General features: G+C 36.1%; 1 protein-coding gene across 1 annotated transcript in view; it reads left to right on the top strand.

Annotated features, from left to right (window-relative positions):
• Positions 1 to 21,365, top strand: part of Ctnna2 (catenin alpha 2) — a 1,102,240-nt gene that overhangs the window by 1,057,314 nt on the left and 23,561 nt on the right. Inside the window, 3 exon segments of the mRNA XM_028871390.2 lie at positions 3,701 to 3,806; positions 8,107 to 8,241; positions 20,841 to 20,984. Of these exon segments, the coding sequence (XP_028727223.1) occupies positions 3,701 to 3,806; positions 8,107 to 8,241; positions 20,841 to 20,984 (385 nt within the window).

Raw genomic sequence — 21,365 nt, 5'->3', positions numbered from 1 at the left:
TCACAAAGATCCGCCTGCCTCTGCCTCCCGAGTGCTGGGATTAAAGGCATGCGCTGCCGCCGCCACCGCCACCACCACCCGGAAATTTTTATTTCTCTAGTGACCAGTGTCATTGTATGTTTTTTTTTTTTTCTTCTGTGCTTATTAGTCATTATATGGCTTCTTTGAAGAGATATCTATTCAAATCTCTTACCCCTTTTAGTTGACTGATTCTGTTGTGGTCAGTCTTTTATATATTCTGAATATCTATTCCCTATTCGATAATAAGAGACACAGATATTTTCCTGGTTTTGTGAGTTTTAGTTTTAATATCCATCAGAAATATACTTTGATGATAAAGTTTTAAACTTAATGTCATGTTTATTTTTTCTTCATTTGCTTGTATTTTTGTTATTATATCTAAGAAATGTCTGCCAGACCAAATGCCATGAGTGCTCACACACATTGTTTTCCTTTTGGTTTTATACTTTAGCTTTGTTTCAAACTGATCAGTTTTAGGTGCACATTTTGCTGATGGATGTACAGTTTCCCTGGCACCATTTATTGAAAATACTCTTTGCTTCAGTAAGTGGTTTTACAACCTTGTGGAAATACATTTGTTCATGTGTGTGAGGTCCTATTTCTGAACTTGATCCTCCTCCGTTTGTCTATATTTCTGCCTTTGAGTCAGGACTATGCTCTTTTGTCTACTGTATATTTGTGACAAATTTTTCAAAATCAGAAACTATGAGGATTTAAGCTTTTTTTTTCTTCTTCCAGATAGCTTTGGCTACTTGAGATTCCTGGTGAATTTAGGACATTTCATTTTGTTTGGGCAAAATATACTACTGGGCTTTTAATATAGATGGTTGTGTATCAATAGATCTCGAAGTCATCTATGTTTGTGGGATGGCATTCCATGTGCCATCTGAGTTTCTTCCAGCTATGTTTTATATAGCACTGAACGTATAAATTGAATGTCCCCTTAATTATGTTTACTCCTTTATTATTTTTGGTACCGATTTAGTGGAGTTTTTAAATAATTTCTTTCAGGTCAGAGGGTTGAATCCAGAGCCTTAGTCATACTGGATAGACACTAACACCTGAGCTATCCCAATCCTGAGTTGCTTTCTCAATTCTATTTCATAATTGTTTATTCTGAGTGCAAATAAATGTTATTGTGTTTTCTTGTGATTCAGTATTCTTGGGTTTCCAGTCTATTTCTCTTTGAGAACAGGTATTGTTTGGGAGTGTCTCTTAGCCTTCCTCCACGAGTGTCAATGCTCCACTCAGAAATGAGTGTATGTTACCATCAATTATTTATTTGTTTAGTTTTATGACCCCTCCTGACCCTCTAACACAGATTCTGACTGCAAGAGTTCAAACTGAACCTCTAGTGTTGACACTGGAGTCTTAACGTTCATTTATCATTGTAGCGGCAATGAGTGCATGAACTCTTGTCACTTGTGGAATGAAAAATAATCATACTGTGCTTTCACTTTGGCCACAAGATGAACATCTGAGCCTCAAGCAAATATAGTGTCTCTAAAGGTACTCACTAACTTAGAACAATTTAATCAGTTTTTTTTTTTAAATTATCATTTAAAGTTTACAGGGAGACATTTTCTAAAACCCTTTGGAATTATGTACATATATGAATATGTATACATGTATGTATGTATATATGTATGTGTGTGTGAGTTTATATGAACCACTCACATGCAAGTGCCCACCTAGGCCAGAAGAGGGCATGAGAACCCTTGGAACTAGAGTTAAGGCATGCTCCACTTTAAAATTCTTGAAGTAAACAGACACACATTTCCTTGAAAATGAGAAATAAACCCCTAAGCTATTAACAGCTCTGTTTAGATAAAGGCAAAGGCTAACAGGTATCATGTCAGAGTAAAATTTCACAAGAGATTTTCTACAGTCTGAAAGTTACAGAGAAATACATAGCATGTTCACATTTTTACATAATGGCAGTTTCTTTACTTAAGCTTTCTTTTAAATAATAATGGAAAAAATACAACAAAAGGAAGGATGCTACTTAGAGATGATAATTAAAAACACTTTCAGGGAACAAGAGCAGGACTGTCACAGAATCTTTACTTCATCCACCTTATACAAAATTCACATGTGGGATCTCATCTCCTTTGCACTTGAAAAAATCTTAATGGCTAGTGAAAAGTCAGTGAATGTATTCTCATCTTGACTACACTTAACTGAAATACCTAAGCTTAGAATCTCCTGTATGTATGCCTCAACAGTAGCGTGAACTTCCATTTTATTTTCAGATATTAATACAGAAAAACAAATTCCAAAGTGAGAACTGGGGTTAACCAAAACAACACACACTCCCTTAAAGTTTTTCTGATGGAAACCATATTAAGTCTCTCATTTTGTAATACTATATAACAATTGTGGTCATTGCTGTCTTCTTAGAACCATATGCTGTCTAAGTAAATTGTTTCTAAGTGGCTTTCCTGTGGGTCTCATCACATTTATAACACAAGAAAGCAATTTTTGTGTCTTAAAAATGCACTGGAGTTTAGATATCCATGAAGAAGGATAATAGAAAATATAATCTGCTAAAAACTAAGTTTAAACATGTTCAATATATTCTTTATTTACCTCCCAAGGAAGTAGACATTTATATGCTATATTTATTTAAAGGTCCATGGTGCAACAACATTTTCCTTCCTTTTAAATCAGCATTTAAAATTAAACAGGCAAGTTGATTGAGTAATATAATGTTTAATTGCCTACCTAATTGAAAACCATATGTGAAAATGTTGGGGTTCTGCAAGCAGAAGGGCATTTACAATCATAGTGTTTAATGTAATGTTCACATGCCAGTACTAGAAACAAAAAGTACATGATATTGGGAACTTTGCAATTTCTGAAATTCTAGCCAAATGATTCTACATTATGTTAAGAAGCAAGTGCTTCTCAAGGTGCCATCTGGACTTGAGTTAAATAATGTGAAGGTGCTGGGCACAGTATGAATGGCTATACATCTGTACTTAGCTGGTTTAGACTGTATTTCTCTTTTATAATTCACTACTTGCAACCTTTGTGGATAAGTGTGATGGTTGTTGCTAGCTGATAACTTGATAGAATCTGGAATCACATAGGAAACAGGTCCCTGGGCATATCTATAAAGAACTGTCTCGATTAAAGTTTGCCTCGGGAGATATCTGTGAGGGGTTATCTTGATTTTGTTAATTGATGTGGGAAGAGCCTCCTTAATTTCATGAGGGTCCATTCTCTGGGCAAAGGATTCTGGCAAAAAGTGTGCTGAACCCCTGCATGCAACTATCATTCCTTGCTTCCTGGCTGTGAATGCGATGTAACCTAGTGCTTCATAAACACACAGTAACGTGTTGTGTATGATAGCATCTGGAACATGAAAACCATTAGGTAGTCAAGTCCCTTTCTCTTACAATGATCATCTTAACTGAGTAATGTTAAAAAATAGTAGAAGAATAAATGTGAATATGTATATGAAATTAAGAGACTCCCCCCAATACACACAAGGAAATATGGTAGGCTATCAACCTGAAGGTTGTGGTGAGTCAAGGCAACATTGAAAATTTCTATAACAGGACCAGACAACATTAAATACAACACTAGCATCCTAGCATCTTGGACCAAGAATGTGGTAGGTTTGTATGTTCCAGTTACTGAGTTAAATTCTAATTATGTTGTATATTTTTTTCAGAGGCAAAGGCCCATTGAAAAATACATCTGATGTCATTAATGCTGCCAAGAAGATTGCAGAAGCAGGCTCTCGAATGGACAAATTAGCCCGTGCTGTTGCTGATCAGGTAATACAAAAGGAAGAGTGGCAATTAATTAGTACTAGAATTCTGGGATCAGTCTGATGCACCCTATGAAATGCCTTTTCAAAATGCATTTGGAGATAATTTTTAATATTTTACAAACTGTCCTCTGCTGAGGCTGAGATCACGGCAGAGGTACCTTTAACTCAGCAGATGCACCTAATGCTTAAGGAGGGGCAGGTTAAACCAGACTTCACCATTCAGAAAACCAATTAAATAGCACAATGAGTGGGCACAATAGATACCCTAGGACCACCAGCCCAGAAATTGCATTGCCCAGTGAGTTGTGTCCTCCCACACAAATCATTCATCAGGAAAATGCTAGACAGTCTTGCCTACAGGCCAGTCTAGTGGAGATATTTCCTCGGTGGATGTTCTGTCTTCTCAAATGACTTCAGTTTGTGTCAAAATGACAAAAAGCTAATCATGTGGTAGTAAGAAAGCATGGCTCCCATTACTTAACACTGACCTCACTATAATACTCTGTAATTCATAATAACTCATGTTCTTCTATAAAATGGGCTAATTCTTGTAACCAAGGACAATCTAGATTTCAGCTACATTTTTAACCATAATTAAATAAATCTCAGAGAAATAAAATCCTCAAAGCCGCACCTGTGTCTTCACAGGATACTTAGTAGAAGCTGTCTCTGTCTCACATAGAATATTTGGTTATACTTCAGCAATTTTCATTCAGGCTGGCTTGAACTAGAACTTCAGAATCCATCTCTGTGTCTTGCTGCTGGAACATTTCTTGTAAGGGTACATTAGGCAGTAGACATTTCCAGATAACTGATTATCTGCTGCAGTTAGGAAGAGTCTACAACCTGAACTACTTCAAAGTGAATATACTTTATAATACAAAATAAGATTCTGAAATAAAAATGACACATGCTCTCATTACATGGAAACTCCACAATGAACATGAATGAGCTTCAGGAGGTGGCACCTTTTGAATATCTTGAAAGACAGAAGGTTGGTGTCTTCTAGTCTCCTGATGTTTGAATTGCAGTTCCCAGCTATAGATTTCTTCCCTCAATTTTTCTTCTACTTACTTTCTTCCAACATGCCAGCCTTAATATCAAAATACCAAATAAATATACTGACCTTGTAAAGGCTAATCACTCCCACCAAAAGATTGAACAACTAATATAGAATATATAATAAGAACTAAAAAATTTCCATTTTTGCTGCATATACACATGATGGGTAACATAATGGGATATTTCTGAGAAACTTAATTGTTTGGAAATATCATTGTTATCATAACTTCAGATTATTTTCTTTGTTACCATAGGAAACATCACTATCATTTGTAGCAGTTGAAAACCAAACCATTGCTGTGGTTAATGTTAGGGTTACATCAAATATCAGTCTTCTGAGTGTTAAGTTGAACTTCTTTTGGAAAGTTTCATAAATATTCTAGAGAGCCCACATAAGAGAAAAAGAAGACAGAGGACCCACCTGGATACAAGCAGCACAGATAGTCACCAACCAGAGACAAAGCTTAGCCTGAAAATGTTGATGGGTATTGGGATGTGTGGAGTCATAAGAAATGTTTGAGTGACTGTAAAACTTCTCATAAAGGATTTTGTTTTTTTCTGGAGTAAGAATTGAATGCAATTTGAGTGGCTTTTCCATTACGTACCCAGTATTCATATTTGAAAGTATTTCTCAGTACATTTAGGTGGGTAAAGTTCTATAGTCCCAGTTTTGATTTCTGTTATTATTTTCACAGTTTAGGATCTTAATTGTTGACAGTGTAATATGAGGCATTTCTCCAAAACAATTTTGATAGATAACAAATATAATATGAATACACACACACTCTTATGTACACATGTGTACATTTGTGCGCACGTGCACGCACACACATGAGAGACAGACACAAAGAGACAGAGATAGAGACAAACAGGTAGACAGACTGAGACAAAGAGAAACAGACAGAGACAGAGAAAGGATCCTTAATTTATTTCTAGATTTAGGAGATAGAACATTTGAATGCTATTAACAATGATTTTTGTAGTAAACTGAGAGTAATCCCATATCTTTCTGATATGCTTACAGTCATCTATGAAACATCTGGAAACTGTTAATATTTTATCTAAGAGGGGTGTTTCTTCTGGGTTGCTTTTTAGGTATAGAAGGTATTTTGAATTTCCATTGCTGTGTCATGACCTTTAAAAAGGTCATAAAACATAAACCAGTTATGTTTTCACTGGTTAAGTTTAAATAATGAACAGAATATTACCAAAGACTGGATTGGTTGCTTTCACTTTGCCTGAAAATATTTTTATGAAGATTTGAGATATGCATGCAATATAAATGCTTTACGGACCACTGCATTTTTAATTACTGTTCCATTGAGATAGAACTCTTGGTTTAATTTGCTGTAAGGTATTTGTATTGAAAGCTTTGTCAGCCCTCTGGGGAGATATTATTTTAAAGTTAATTCCTTCCAGTATATGGGTCTCAGGAGTAGGATAAATATTACAGTATTAAGTACTTGTAGAAAACTAAAAACAGTCTCAGTGGGTTGCTTGCTTGATAAATGCATTTAGGGGAAATATCACAATAGTAGGTGTTATGTGTAAAAGAAATGCTTTTATTTATTTTTAACTGAGTAAGTGCTTATGTCATAGAAACCACTCGGTGTTGTCGAAAAAAATTCCCTTCCTGTAGCTTATAAAAAACTCAAGTCAGTCTTTCTCCCATTCTCTTACACTGTGTTGATTTATGACAAGTCCTGAGAATTGAACCTTGTGCATGCTAGCTGAATGCACTACCACTGGGTTACATCATAATCCCATACTCTTATATTAAGTATAATGCTTCAAGTAAAGCTCATTTCTTACAGTATGCATATGCACATATGTAGATACAAATATATACAATATTTCATATATAATTAATAACTGCTTATTAAATATATACATACATAATATTTACAAATACCAATTTATATATTTACAAATACCTTTACAAATAACCAATTTAACCAGAAGAATGACGTGGAAGCATCTCAAGCTGAACATTTTATAGCAAAACAAATATATATTTCATTTACTCAGTAGCCATTGGCTTAGGAGGCTCAGAAACATTTTAGAAAGTTATTGGAAATGTCTACAGAAATGGGTAGCATGTGAACTTGATGGGTATCTATCCACTTAAATTATGATGCAAGTGAATCTTCCAAGAGAACTGACTCTGGCTGAAGGACTCTGTTGCTATACTTAAGTGTTAATTTCACCTAACTTCAAAACAGCCTATCAGAACCTCCTGTTAGAGTTATCAGTCCATTTGAGACTTCTCTTGTTTGTAGAGCTTAGTATGTTGTTAAAATTTTTAATAACTAGGAAAAAAAACCATAAAATACATAGACTTATTGGAGTACTCCCTAGAAAATAAAAAGAAATAGTCTGTCTAACTATGAATTGAATTTGCCCCCACCCCCGCCGTGCTTTGGAATAAATTGTCACAAAAGTGCTGAATTTCTGGCATCCATTACCTTATATTTGTGTTCATGTGTAGAAAGTGGAAGAAAACTAGGAATAAACAACAAACAAAAAGCTGTAGAATAATGAGTTCAGAAGAGAGCTAACAAAATAGTTCCAAGTAATGCAGATATCTCAATAAGCCTTCATAAATCATCTTTACTAGTCCCCCCACACACTTTTCCATTTTAAAAGAGTATTTTTTTCATACTTAAATCTAATGCATTTTGACTGATATACCCCTTTTCCCCAACTTTCCGCATTATTCCATGTGTCTCTGAACTCTTCTCAAATTCACATCTTTTTATTTAGTTATTTATCATCACTTATTGTTATTGCATATGTTTGTTCATATATATGAAACTTACTAGCTCCAATTAGTGTTTCCCCTATACACATGGGTATAGGCTGACATTCGCAGCATGGGTGACTACCAGGGGTCTTGTCACTCAAGATACCTGACACTCTTTCTCTCTGCAGCTCTGGACTTTCTGTAGCTCTTCAACTTGGAGTAGGACCTTGTGAGCCCATCTTCAACCCATGCTGGGATGTTGATTCATGTGGTATTATGCAGTTCTTATGTAAGCAATCATAGAAGCTGAGAGTTCATGGGTAAAATCTTATCAAAGTGGAGCTAACCATTCAAAACCATTGACTGGCATTTCTCCGGTGCATCATGAAAAAGCAGAGTTAAATAAATGTAATTAGTATGTGACACCAAAGCCTTTTAAATGGTAAATGTTAGAAACTGAAGAGCACTCCCTAATTGATACCACTTTTTTGTTTTATAGTGTCCTGATTCAGCATGTAAGCAAGATTTATTAGCCTACCTTCAACGGATTGCCTTGTATTGCCATCAGCTTAACATTTGCAGCAAAGTGAAGGCAGAAGTTCAGAATCTGGGAGGAGAGCTCATTGTGTCAGGGGTAAGCTGGGATTTGGGCTTCACAATGACAAGTTCCCACTGCTGTACTTCCAAGGCAAGCATTCTTGGCAACAGTACTGCTAAAAACACCAAATGACAGTGATTCACAGCTTAAAAAAATGTTATCACCATTATTCCAGACTTTACAATAGCTCACAAAGAGCAATTTGATTTTCCAATTACCCCATGTTTATACTAGCCTTGTAAAATCTCCATTCTTCACAAGAAAACTAATTTCATAGTCTGGAAACTCATTGCCAAGCTGTGACTATTCTAATTATTGGGGGCTTTTGCATATTTACTCATTGTGAGTCGGCTTCCCCTTTGTTAGTGCTGGTAATTTTCATTCTCTGTTCAGGAGCCAGCTTCTCTAAATGTGGACTATGTTCACATGTTAGAGATGGTGAGACATTTATCAGGTTCCAATGCATACTAGGTTATCAGTAACCCTTGACAGTCAGTTGTTTGAATTTAATACATATTGATGTGCTGTTGCCAAAACCCTACATAGTTCTCAAACACTCTGTTATATATTCTTTGGTAGATCACCCTAATATTTCTCTTTTCATAAAAATATTTTATCTAAACCATTTTCATCAAAGAATAGACACCAAAAGTTCAAAGAATTTTTAGAAGAATCAAGGTTTCTTGGCAAGATTTCCAAATGTTTGTGTTGAGGTTCTTCACCTTGGCTTCTTCTCCCTCATCCCCTTTCTCTCAACACAAGGTGCCATTTATTATAATGATTTCCATGTTCCAAAGTGTGGCCATGCCACTTTTAGTTCTTTTCCCAGCTAGCCATGATGCAGCCACTGTACCTGCAGATTGAGCAGGAACAAAACCATATCAATATGATGAATGTGTGAGCAAATATTCAGTTCCTTTTTAAATCATTTCTGTTGTCTTGGAAAGTCAACACTACAGTTTGATAAATCTCTGTGGATAAGTATTAAACCATCCTTAAGGCAAGTGTTTCTGTTCCTGTGTGGCTTGCCTTGCTGAAAACATAGCTGGGAAAGAGCTGGTACGGCTGGCATGGAGTCTCATCTGGAAAGTCCGTTCCACACAGTTATACCTTAGAGCTCAGTCAGTTGGCTATTTTGTGCCTCTTTCCAAAGCACAGTCACCTCTTTGCATTTCCAAAATGATCCTGCTTCAACATTCTTTCACAACCAAGAGCTATCTGTCTTGCACTGTGTCCTTCTGTCTATCTGGTGATGATCAATTCTCTCTTGCCAAGAAGTGATCAAAACATTGCATCTCCCTTGCTTCCTTTTTGATCTTCGGCCTTGATGGTACAGTTTTCCATACCACTCTGCTTTCGTACCCATTTGTCCATTGCACCTGTGAAACCGAGTGCTTTTTGTTCAGCTTGCCTCATGTGCTTCCATTTGTTACTTTTCAAATCTTAATGATTGACATGGATGCTCAGTGTATCCTTGTGGATCTCAGACTCCATCACTCTCATCTGGGCAAATATTATCTCTGGTAGAGCTGCTGTCCATCAACTTCTCAGTTCCCATTGTCTGTCACTGCCTCCAGAGCTTCATTTCCATTGTCCTTTGGTCATGTAGATTTAGTTCAAACCATCATGGCTTTGACTCACTCGCACTGTTGGCATTTGAGAGGTGTTTGAGATTGAGAACACCATCAAGAAGCCTGTTTCCTTCCTTGAGTCTTACTAAGTTTATAAATCCTTGCATGGGAGAAGGCTTCTTATAGAGGAATGTTATATAACTCTATGATAATCCAGAGTCAAGTGCATTATGAACATTGGCTGTCATACTGCTCAGTTGTGGTCCTTCTTGGGGCCACCTCATGGCTTTTGTTTTCAAGCTTGACTGCTGTGTGGTGCCACATCTGCATCTGTAAGCTGGCTGTCTTTCTCACTTCTGCTTTCATATGAGTCTTCATCCTTTTTCACTGATAGCCAAAATGGAGAAAAGTTAAAAAAATAAACATTTTGTGCAAAATAGCCACAAATGACTGCCTTCAAAGTTTAGAAAGTCAAGAATATGAGACCCCATATACACAAATTTTCAATTATTTTGCCAAGAAAGATACACCAGTGTTGTGTGCCACATTTATATTATTCTCCATTGGGACAAAATTGCTACATTTTTCAGGAGAGGTCATTGTTTCACATATAATAAAGAAGGAGATATTTGAATCCTCCTGCTTGTCTTCCCATATCCCTGGAGTTCATCAATATGGCTTTTCCTTTGGAATATATGAAAACTACCAGGAAGTCAACATCTCTGTCAAATGAATAGAGATTTGGATAGATTACCTACAGTTGCCAAGAAAAAAAAAGAGTTTGAAAAGACAAGCCATGTGTTATGTTGTCATGGTGCACATTAAAATAAAACACACATGTATGTACCATGTCAGCATATTGATGTTTTATGTGATTCTATGTGGATGAGGTAGAACTGGCTTGTTTTATTGTGTCTGCTTTTGACTTGAAATGGTGGAAAAGGAAAACTCAACCAATTATGGTAGAGAATGGGCATAAAAACCTCTTTCTGAGTCATGACAGAAGTGACAGAAATCAAGCAGTTCAAGATGGATGTCTCTGGAGACTCATCATCACATCTACTGTCTGAAAGCACTCATTGTCTACTGGTAATCTATTTTCTAGGTTGGCTTCTGCAATTCTGAACAGCCCAATGGTGCAGTTCTTATTAAATTTCAAGGTAGTAGATGCATTTGTGAGTCAATCAGTTCCATTTAGTCATAAATAAAATAATGCACAAATTTTTAAATCAACAGAATGATATAAATATTAGGACAAAAAAGAAAGGCATGGATTTACGAGATTAGCCAGTTTGAGTATGAGCTAGCATTGTCTCCTTTAGTGTTGTTTGAAGTTTTAAGTCTATTCTGGGGAAGGGAATAAAAGATAAAAGGGAAGAGGAAGCCTAAAGCAAGGAGAAAAAGGGGGAGGGAAGGAGAAATTTTACCACAGCGTACCAAACTAGTTTAACATAATAGTCTGTTAAACATGACAACGTTGTATCATCGTGGGAGGAAACTTGAGCCAATGTGTTTTTGTCTTTTTTAGAGTGGCTGTGTGTATAGTGACATGTGTGTCTGTTAGTGTTGTGCAGGTGTGCAAGTGAGTAATAGTACACGTGTGGAGAGAGGCCAACATTGGCTATCTTTTCTCAGTCACTCTCTACCTTTAGTTTTTGAGAAAGTGTCTTTCAGGGAAACTGAAGCTCATTGGGTTGGCTAGGCTGGGTGGCCCACCAATGAGCTTCAGAGATTCTCTTTTTTCTGTGTCCTCTGGTGCTATGTTATAGGCACAAGCCACAATGCTGAGCTTTTCATGTCGTGCTGGAGATAGATCTCAGGTCTTTATGCTGGGAAAGGAGTCATTTCATCAACTGACCCAACTCTTCCGATCCCCTGAGCCAAAGTTTTTTATTTTTTTAAATGTAACTGTTATTTTGATTATTTCTTTTTTTATTTGAAAATATTCTCTCATACAATACATCCCAACCAGAGTTTCCTCTCCTTCCACTCTTCCTAGTTCCTTCTACCTCCACCTGCCCCAGATCCACTCCCTCTCTGTTTACTCTTCAGAAAAGAGTAGGCCTCTAAGATAGGACAGCCAAACAAGACAAAATAAGACAGAATAATACAAAGCTAAGCCCTCCTATCGAGGCTGGACAAGGCAACCCAATAGGAGGAAAAGAGTCTCAAGAGCAGGCAAAAGACTCAAAGATACACCACAAAACACCAAGCTAACAGCCATAACATATACAAAGAGGACCTAGTGCAGACCCATGCAGTACCTGAGCTTGCTTTTCAGTCTCTGTGAGCCCATGTGAATCCTGCTTAGTTGAGTAAGTGGCCCATGTCATAATAAAGTGATTACCTAAATTTTAAAAAGGCAGCATTATTTATATCAGAATTTTATACAAGGCATTTTGATCATATTCACCAAATCCTTCTCTTAAAATCTCTAGATCTACACTTTACCTCCCCACTCCTAATTTTTTGTTCTTTAAAAAACAAACAAACAAACTTTCCCCCCCCTTTATTTATTTATTTTTTCATTTTACATACCAACCCCTGTTCTCCCCCCTCCTCTTCTCTGGCCCTCTACCATCCCCGTGTCCCACTCCCATCCCCTCCTCATGGGGGGGGGGTCAAGAAAAAAACTTTAAAAAATAATGTTTTATATATACATGTGAGTGCCTGAATGTTTTGTCTGCACACTTCTTACTTACCTGGTGCTTGTGGAGGTTAAAAGACAGTATCAAATTCACTAGAGCTGGAGTTACAGCTGTGAGCCACCATGTGGGTGCTAGGAATTTAACCCAAGTGCTCTTAACTGCGAGGCCACCTCCCCACATGTTGTGTCCTTTTTTCTTTTTTTTTCCTTCCTTCCTTCTTTTCCTTTCTTTTTCTTTTTCTTTCTCTCTCTTCTCTCTGTCTTTCGGTTTCTGGTTTCTCTTCTTTCTTAGTAACCTACTGAGCCCTCTTTGTGCTGCATGTCAATGCTGGAGTGTAATTAGCCTACCAGTTCTCCTGTAGAAGACAAATTCTCCCTCCCTCTAAAGCCACTACATATCAATAGCTACTCATGAGCCTTTTGAGGGGCTTTCATCCCTGTGCTGGAATGTTGACAGGCTTAATCTTGTTTCAGGGCTTGTACAGGGAACAACAGGAGCTGAGTTCATGAATACAGGGGTCTCGCCATGTCCATAAGACACAGTTACACTTCCAAGATGGCCTCTGAGTCTTGAGAGAAGGTGAATACATCCATGTCTCATTTGTGGCTGAGCACTCCACTGATATTTTTCTCTGTTCTTTTATCAGTTGTGAGATTGTGTTAAGCACAAACCACTGCACAAAGAAACTTCTCTGGTGAGGTCTGAGAGAGACACGCATCTAGAGGTATAGAGAGTAAGGAAACAATTGTAAGTTATTTATTATTGTTTGTGGGATGGTAACATATGTGTGTGCCACAGCAATTGCATGGAGGTGAGAGGTCAATTTTGTGGAGTCAGTTCCCTCCTTCAACCTTTAAGTGGGTTCTGGGGATTGAACTCAATTCATCAGACCTCTGTGGCAAGCATGTTCACTAGCTAACCATCTCACTGGCCCAGTTGAAAGTCATTCTCATTGTGCATATTTTATCTTATGTGTTTAGCAAATTCTAATACAAGATGAAGATGATTATTCATGGTGATCAATGAATAATATTCTATAAAATACTGTTAACTAATAATTTTCAAAATCATCTTGACAATAGCACATAAATAATGATATATGTATATCTATATATACATAGAAAGAAAACCACATACACTTCATATTTCTTTTTTTCCCCTCAGTGTGCAAGAGTTCAATGGCTGGTATATATGATCTGAACTAAAACAATTTATAAAAAAGAAAATGTGCAATGTTTTATATATATACATATGTATGTATATTTGTCTAGTTGGTAAGGGTAATATTTTATTTGAGTGAGTCTATATCTCCTAATTATATATATAAAAGTCCTAGTATTTTTTAACAGGATGAAATAGTCTGTGGAACAACCATAACATCTAACCGTTCAGACTTACACTTTAAGCTTCTCTTTTTTTGGAGGTTTTAAAACATCTTCTGATGCTAACTATAGTCAATTCTTGATTATCTCCAATGATCAAATCATAGAAGTAATGGGGGGCTCTAAACTGCTAATTATCTCCATATCGAGTGAGAGCACATGTCTGTGTGGCTTTGGAACAAAAGGATATGCATTTAAGGAATTCATAGCAATTCAAAAGAACTTTATTCTGATCTTCTAGCCAGTGGGTCATTAAGTATTCAGGATTAAAGGACCTATCTTCCTTGATCTACACACAGTTTCAATGTCCATATCTATAGAGAGTAATATAACGTAAATTCTAAAAAAATCTGTATTGGGTAGCATGTACTGTGTAGCAGTAAGAAAATCAAATAGATACTTATCAACTACAAAATAGAAACAGTTCTTAGTACACATTTTACAGGTAAGATGAGTTGCTACATAGTGTAGATTTTCTCCAAAAGCCTCACCTTTGATCTATTAGGATGGCAAAACTTCAATGTGTACCTACATTCTGATACTCCATTCCATTTTATACTCATATTCACACCAGTGCATTCAAGGTGTTGATTTTTTGTTTTTCACAAACTCTGAAGGACAAATGACTATTGTTTTTCCAGTAAAAATTCATTCTCTCAAGAGTATAAACATGACATACAACCTATTCAAACTTATGTCTTTGAAGAGCTAAGGAATCAAAATTTTAATAGAAAAGTAAAAATTCTCTTTAGGTGTTGGGCGTGATTGGTTACCTGGTATATTGTCTGTCTAAATTCAAGTAGCCCTTGCTAAGGATGATGGGACACTGATTCCCTATTCAAAGAGGCTCTTCAGTTATATACTCTGTGATGGGGGTTCTCAACTTACCAATAGACTTAGTTTTATTTGTTCTCATTCGCTTCTTTGTTGCTATAATAAAATAGCATGACCTCAAGCAACATGAGGGAGAGAGTCTACAATACTGAAGAAGGCATGGTGGCAGGAAGTAGGAAGAAAGAACAGGAAGTGGGGTGAGGTGACAAATCCTCAAAGCTCCCACCAGTAATGTACTAATTCTAACAAGGTTCCCCCTTCTAAAGGTTCCAAAAATTCTTCAAACAGTGCTTCCAACAGTGGACAAAGCATTCAAATCCTATTAGGGATATTTTTCATTCAAACTACCATACTGCCTTTTGAAAATTATTCACTGTCAGAGTGAATCCAGTGGCGGTGATAGTACTGAACTATTTTCAATACACAAAAGAACTGTTTCAGTGTACTCATTTGAAAAGAAGAAACTCTGTGTGAGAAGCCAGAACATGAGCCAAATAACATGTCTGTGGTTGAGGAATATTTGATCTCACCAGATTCATTTGGTGGCATCCCCTAAACTTGTACAGGGCTGAAGAATTATTTTTAGTTTAGTTTGAGGACTGTATTAGTTTCATTTTCTGTTGTTGGGATTAAAATACCTTGAAAAAAAAGAAATTTTAGGTGAAAATATTTATTATATGACAATTCAAGAATACAGCCCGTCATGTTAGGAAAATCAAGGCAATGGGAACTGAAATAAGCTGATAACAATGTATCCAATACTAGGAAAGCAGAGAGGAATGAATGTGTGATACTGCTCACTTTTTCCAGTTATGCCATGCTGGATGCTCTTCTCTGGGAATGGTCCCATATGTAATTAAAATGGGTCTTACTATGTCAATTAACAAATTCAAGGAAGTCCCCCAGTGACATGATGAGACGTCTATCTCCCAGATGATTCTTGAAACTATCAAGTTGACAATTGAAAGCAATTTTTACAAAAGCCTTATTGCTTATAATATTAGCAAGGGTTAATGGCTTTCAACAAAATGTATTGGTCCCAGAATTCTCAGCCTCACCATGTATTCCTTTGCATCTTTAACATTTTTCAAATCACAAGAGACTCCAATTAAAAGGAAAGCAAATAATTAACACCTTAATCTATTATCAACACGTGCTTTAGATTTCAGTTGATATTCTAAGAATTATTTGGCAGCCAATTAACAATAATACTTCATAAAAATTTAGAAACTGTCTACATGGCTGTTCGCTGATTGAGGGGGAGATAATGGGCTGTATCTTGCAATATCTGTGAACCTTACACAAATTTATGGATATAGCACTGCCTTATAAAGTGTTAATATGAGGAATATTCTAATCTTGAGGACTGTTTCACATGTGATAGATTTTTGAAGTCCTGTTCTAAGGTCTTCATTACTGTAAATATTTAAAGTAAAACTTTTAAATAGGGCTTGAGAATTTAGCTCAGTGGCAGAGCATTTGCCCTGGGTTTTGGTGTCTAGCACAAAAAAAAAAAAAAAAAAAAAAAACCAAAACCAAACAAAACAAAAAAACTTAAAATAATTCTTAGATAAGCATTGTTAAGGAAACCTTTTTAAACAATTTTAAATATATAAGAGCAGTTTCATAGGTACTTGCTTCCTGACCAAAAACCAAATAATTTTGAGAGGTCAAAGCATTCAGTGAATAAAGTATATAGTAATACAGTCCTGGCTTTCTGGTTTTCCTGTATTATAAGATTCATCATTGTTAGCAACAGTTACTTACAATTTAATACTTATAACTAATTGATACTTTGTTTGTTTGCTAATCTATGGTAGTTTTTCCCCTTATTTCTCTCTGATTTGCCCCCAGCAAAACTTCTAGGCAGAAGGAAATAGATAATATATAAAAAGTTGACATATGAAATAGATCAAACAAGCAGACTCAATATTAAACCGTATACTAAAGATGATCTGGGGATTCCATTGTTGATTTTTCTGTATATTTTTCCATTACTCAAAATGTCCAAGAACACAGTCAAGCTGACAGGATGTGCTCCTTTTGGTACTGTATCTGGGAAAGTTCTGGGAAGAGTATTTCCTAAGGTGGATCAGTGTTTGTGTAAGTTCTCATGATTTGTAATAGAAAGTTCTATTGTGGTGCCTCATTTCAGAGGGAAGATTTCTTAGGTTCCAATGATCAATATGATTGCAGTTAGTGAAATATAGTAGTCTGTAGACAGGATGGCTTTCACGTAGAACATATGTTGACATAGGTAATACAAATTTCCAATGACAGACTGACAATCAGGACTTCATTGATTTCTCATCTACATCAGATAGCTTCTGATTCCTTGAATTTAGCCTCCATTGACTCTCTCTCACACATTTACTATGTGAAGACAGAGTGAACAGTATGAGTTGAATCACATCATTCCAACCTTCTTAGTCTCTACTAGCAAATAATTACCATGGAGGTTATTTTTTTCTATTGTGTTTTTATTATACTATGCATCCCATCTCATTTTCTATGTAATTTCTCAGCTTACTGGGATGTTTGGAATTCTCTGCTAAAATGGAAGGGCACCTTCGGATGGCTACCTCTGTGTTTTTACTGTTCTCTTGGTTCACTGAATTCTGAAAATGAAAGTGTGCTTCACCTACTGCTGTCTACATTCTGTCCTTATAGATGCTTTTGTCAAATGCTTTCTCCAGTCTAATTTAAATGATTTACAAAATATGGCTTTGATCACAGCCCTTAGAAGAGAAATATGTGACACATTATGGTCCATGTATCTTATAAATAGAAAAGACTTCTGGATGGCCAATATGGAGTTTTCTTATTTCAGATTTCCTGAACTACTTCAGAACACATCATCTTACCCTAATCTTGAACAATCACTTTCCTTTTAGGCAATAAATGTATTTCAAATCCTCCATCTTAATCCTATTTTCTAGAAGGCAAACTTTCTTAATTCATAGTGTTAATCTTTCCTCTCATCATCAATACTGTATCTCATTTTATTACTTTTCTCTGAATACCTTCATCTATGCAGATGCTTTGCTGATAATGAAGTTGACTGGAACTGGAGTTAGATGTTCTGTCAAATCTATATGACCTGTGTCTTGACCTCATTCATCCATTTTCTTTGGCAAATCTATTTTGCAACTGGGTATAACTATCTTGGAAAGGTTCCAGTCAGTGTCATTTAAAAAAATGTATCTATTCTTTTCTGCTCTTATTTTTATACATAAGATAGTACCATAAAACAAACCAATCAATTACACCCTTATATAGAAACTTCTGATTCAAACATGCCCCTATGATTGATAATTAAGATTTCTCTTTTTGAGTTACTTTTCTACAATACTAACACTGTGATCAAGTTGTGTGGCTCTGGCCTAGTCACATTTTCCATGTTCAATTAGTTTATTAGTTTATAAGAATGATCTGCAGATTGTTCTTTCAAAGTACTCCTATCATTCCAGCAGTCTCTTTTCAATCTCCTACATTAGATATTAAATTGAATTCATTAATGCAAAGAAATTAAAAGCCATCCTATATGTCCTTCATCAGATGAGCATAGTAACTTTAATGATAGAAACTTCTGCCTGACATCTTAAAATCTTTTTATGTCTTATCTTGAAGAGATTCCTCATTCATTTGTTTTAATATTATGGAAAAATCATGCAGCAAATTATCAGGTAAAGTCAAACAGATTGTATGAACATTGTCAAGGGGCTAGACCCTTGGGTTGCATCCTGCATCAAAGCAAGTTATCTTGTTTTAACTAATATCATCACTACAGGCATTTTCACAACCAATCACACCAACTTCACCTGAATTGTCAGCACAGTGTATTATTGTGCATCCTTTTGATGCAGCCTAGTTTTGCATTGGGTTCCTGAAGTTGTTTTCCATTTCCCAATTGTCAATAGGCAGACCATAAGAAATACTTACAGATTATTGTTCAACTTTAGTATATTCTATTTCCTTATTTATAAACTAGTTAACTCAATTTGTGTTCTTTTGTGTAATGGTGTAGAATTATAACTTCTTTATTGGGTAGTCAAAATCTAAAGATGTTTATTGGAAATTGGGCAATTGTGTCATTAATCTTTATGACCTTTAAATTTTTGAAACACGGGAGATGACTCAAGTTCCTAAGATTTCAGTTCAGCTTTGAAAATAATAACTAGTATATTCCCTACAAAGAAAAAAAAAATCAGGCAATGCTTATTATTTAAAATCAATGGCACATTACAAATTATTAAAAATAACTAAGATAAGCCAACTAATCAATGATTCAATGTGTAAAAACTGAAAGTGAAACTTTCATAGAGTCATTAGTTTCAAGATCTTATGAAAAAATGCTATTGTATGCTGAATTTTAATTTATGCAAAAACATTATATAAAATGGAAATACAGTAATATAGCAAGGAAAATCCATGTAGAGAACCCTTGCTTTCTCTAACTCAGAGAGACTGTCAAATGTGAGAAAAGGCCCTTCTGCATATACACTTGATAATTTTTTTCTTTGGTTTCATCTTGAATTCTATAAAGACATTCTTTAAATGTCTCCAACATTTATTTTCAAGCTGAGGATGGGAGTGATGTTGCTAAATCTATCATTAATTTGAATTTAGTAACTTCCATGTTCCAAAATGCTCCCAAACTTGCCAGTTTTGCATAATTTTATATTGTAATTATTATAATACACATATATTTGGTAAATGACAGTAGAATTAAACATTGAACTACATTGATTTAAAAATCAAAGATTCACACATTTGGTATTTTATTTAATCTGCATATGCAAACAGACTTTGGCAAAGCCAAAGTTATTATTTTGAATCTTACTTTTTGCTAACACATTTTCTGTGAGAAGATATGGTTTTCTTCTTTATCCTTTCCACTAGACCAGTAGTTCTCAAACTTCCTGACGCTGAGACTCTTTAATATAGCTCCTCATGTTGTGGTGACCCCCAACCACAAATTATTTTGTTGGTACTTCATAACTGTAATTTTGCTACAGTTGTGAATCATAATGTAAATATTAATAGGCAGGATATCTGATATGCAACCTGTAAAGAGATCATGACCCACAGGTTGAGAAACACTGCACTATACAGAAGCAGCTCTGGCTTCTATATGATATACGAACTGCTCTTCGGTACCAATTATTTTCTTTACTATAGTTCTTACTTCATAACTTGTTGCCTTTCACGTTTTTATATTTCTAACCCATCTCTTGAAAAGAACCATCATAGTTCTCTTTTACATTGCTGCATCTTGACTGAGAAAAAACTGGACTCAGATATTAAATTTCTGCCTATAAGACTGGAATTGTTTATTCCAAGAATAGTTGGTCAGGCAGTTAGCCTCTGGGTCATATAAACTTGACCTCTGAGTATGAAAGTACAGAGGTTTGGGGGACTATAAGAATCTTACCTTTGATTTTCTTGGAGTTTAGAAAATGAGCTTTACAGACCCAGTGAAGATACATAGTATAACTGGTACCTATGGAAAACATTTTCAAAAAACAAACAAGATTTTCAGAACAACATATATTGAGAAAATTTAAGAATTCTAAAGGTAGAAATGGGCATTGGTTATTGGCTTATCTTTCCAATCATGCCATTCACACAACCCCTCTTGGGTTCCAAAATCAATCATAAAAATTTGCAGTAACACAATGAATACTCCCCCAAAGAATGAGGTAAGTATCCCTTTTATACCACATGCTGGGTTATGTACAAAGGTCAAGCCTTTGACCAAGCTCACACATCAGGACACTAGAACCTCCAAGCAAGGCACCTGGAACCCCCACATTTTGTTCCAGGTTTTAAGAGTTACAGATAATCCTTGCTTTCTCTCTTGGCAATGTTCAATGCTTTTAATAGAGAAGTCATTCCTTTTGAGCCCATATAACTATCCCTAACAGTGCTGGTCAAAGGAGGGTGCTTCTTCATCCTTCTCCCAGATGGTCCCTTTATCTGTTGGATACCTAAAGAGGAATCTGAATGACTGGCTGCTTAATGTCAAGAAGGCCGGCACATAATCTCTTTCAGCACCTAATTCCTTCATAACCTCTTTCTCCTAGGTAATTCCCTGTTCCCTCTTCCACTTCCCCAATTCCCTCCCAAGTAGGATACGGGTTTTTTTTTTCTCTTGCTCTCTCTCTCACTTTCTCTTTTCTGTATCTCTCGGAAATCAGACAGGAGTTCAGAGCACTTTCACTACCTTTTATGAGGTAGATTGTGATGTCATAGATGGGGGCAGGGCTAGTCAACTTTCTACCCACCTCCCAACCTGTGCTGAGGGAGCTCCAATCGGGAGTGGAAGCAGTGACTCCTCCATGGTAAGTAACTTCACTTTATCATCTAATATCTTTGTTGTAATTATTAATTCTGAAGAGTGGGTGGGGGTACGGATGGTCTAGAATTCCAGGCAAATGAATATATGCAAGCTGAAACACTCTTTACCTAATCAACTTTGGGCAAAGGCCCTGTTTGTTTTTGAGAAGGGTTAGGAATATGAGCAGAGATAAACTTTCACTGTGATCCAGACTTGAGAAGCACACATAGTGTTGCCATTGCATTTCAGTCTTTCTTCCCATCAGGGCTGAAAGTACGTAATGTGTGATGCATCTGCCCTGCCATCTCTGTGTACTCCCCTGAAGAAAGCTAGCCAAGAGGATATGCTGATTATTTGTCTTTAAAGAGTATTGCAGGGCCATGCA

The sequence above is a fragment of the Peromyscus leucopus genome, chromosome 3, assembly GCF_004664715.2.
Source record: "Peromyscus leucopus breed LL Stock chromosome 3, UCI_PerLeu_2.1, whole genome shotgun sequence".
In the NCBI taxonomy this organism is placed as follows: domain Eukaryota; kingdom Metazoa; phylum Chordata; class Mammalia; order Rodentia; family Cricetidae; genus Peromyscus; species Peromyscus leucopus.
Note: the sequence above shows the minus strand (reverse complement) of the source record. Positions and strands in the feature narration are given on the sequence as shown.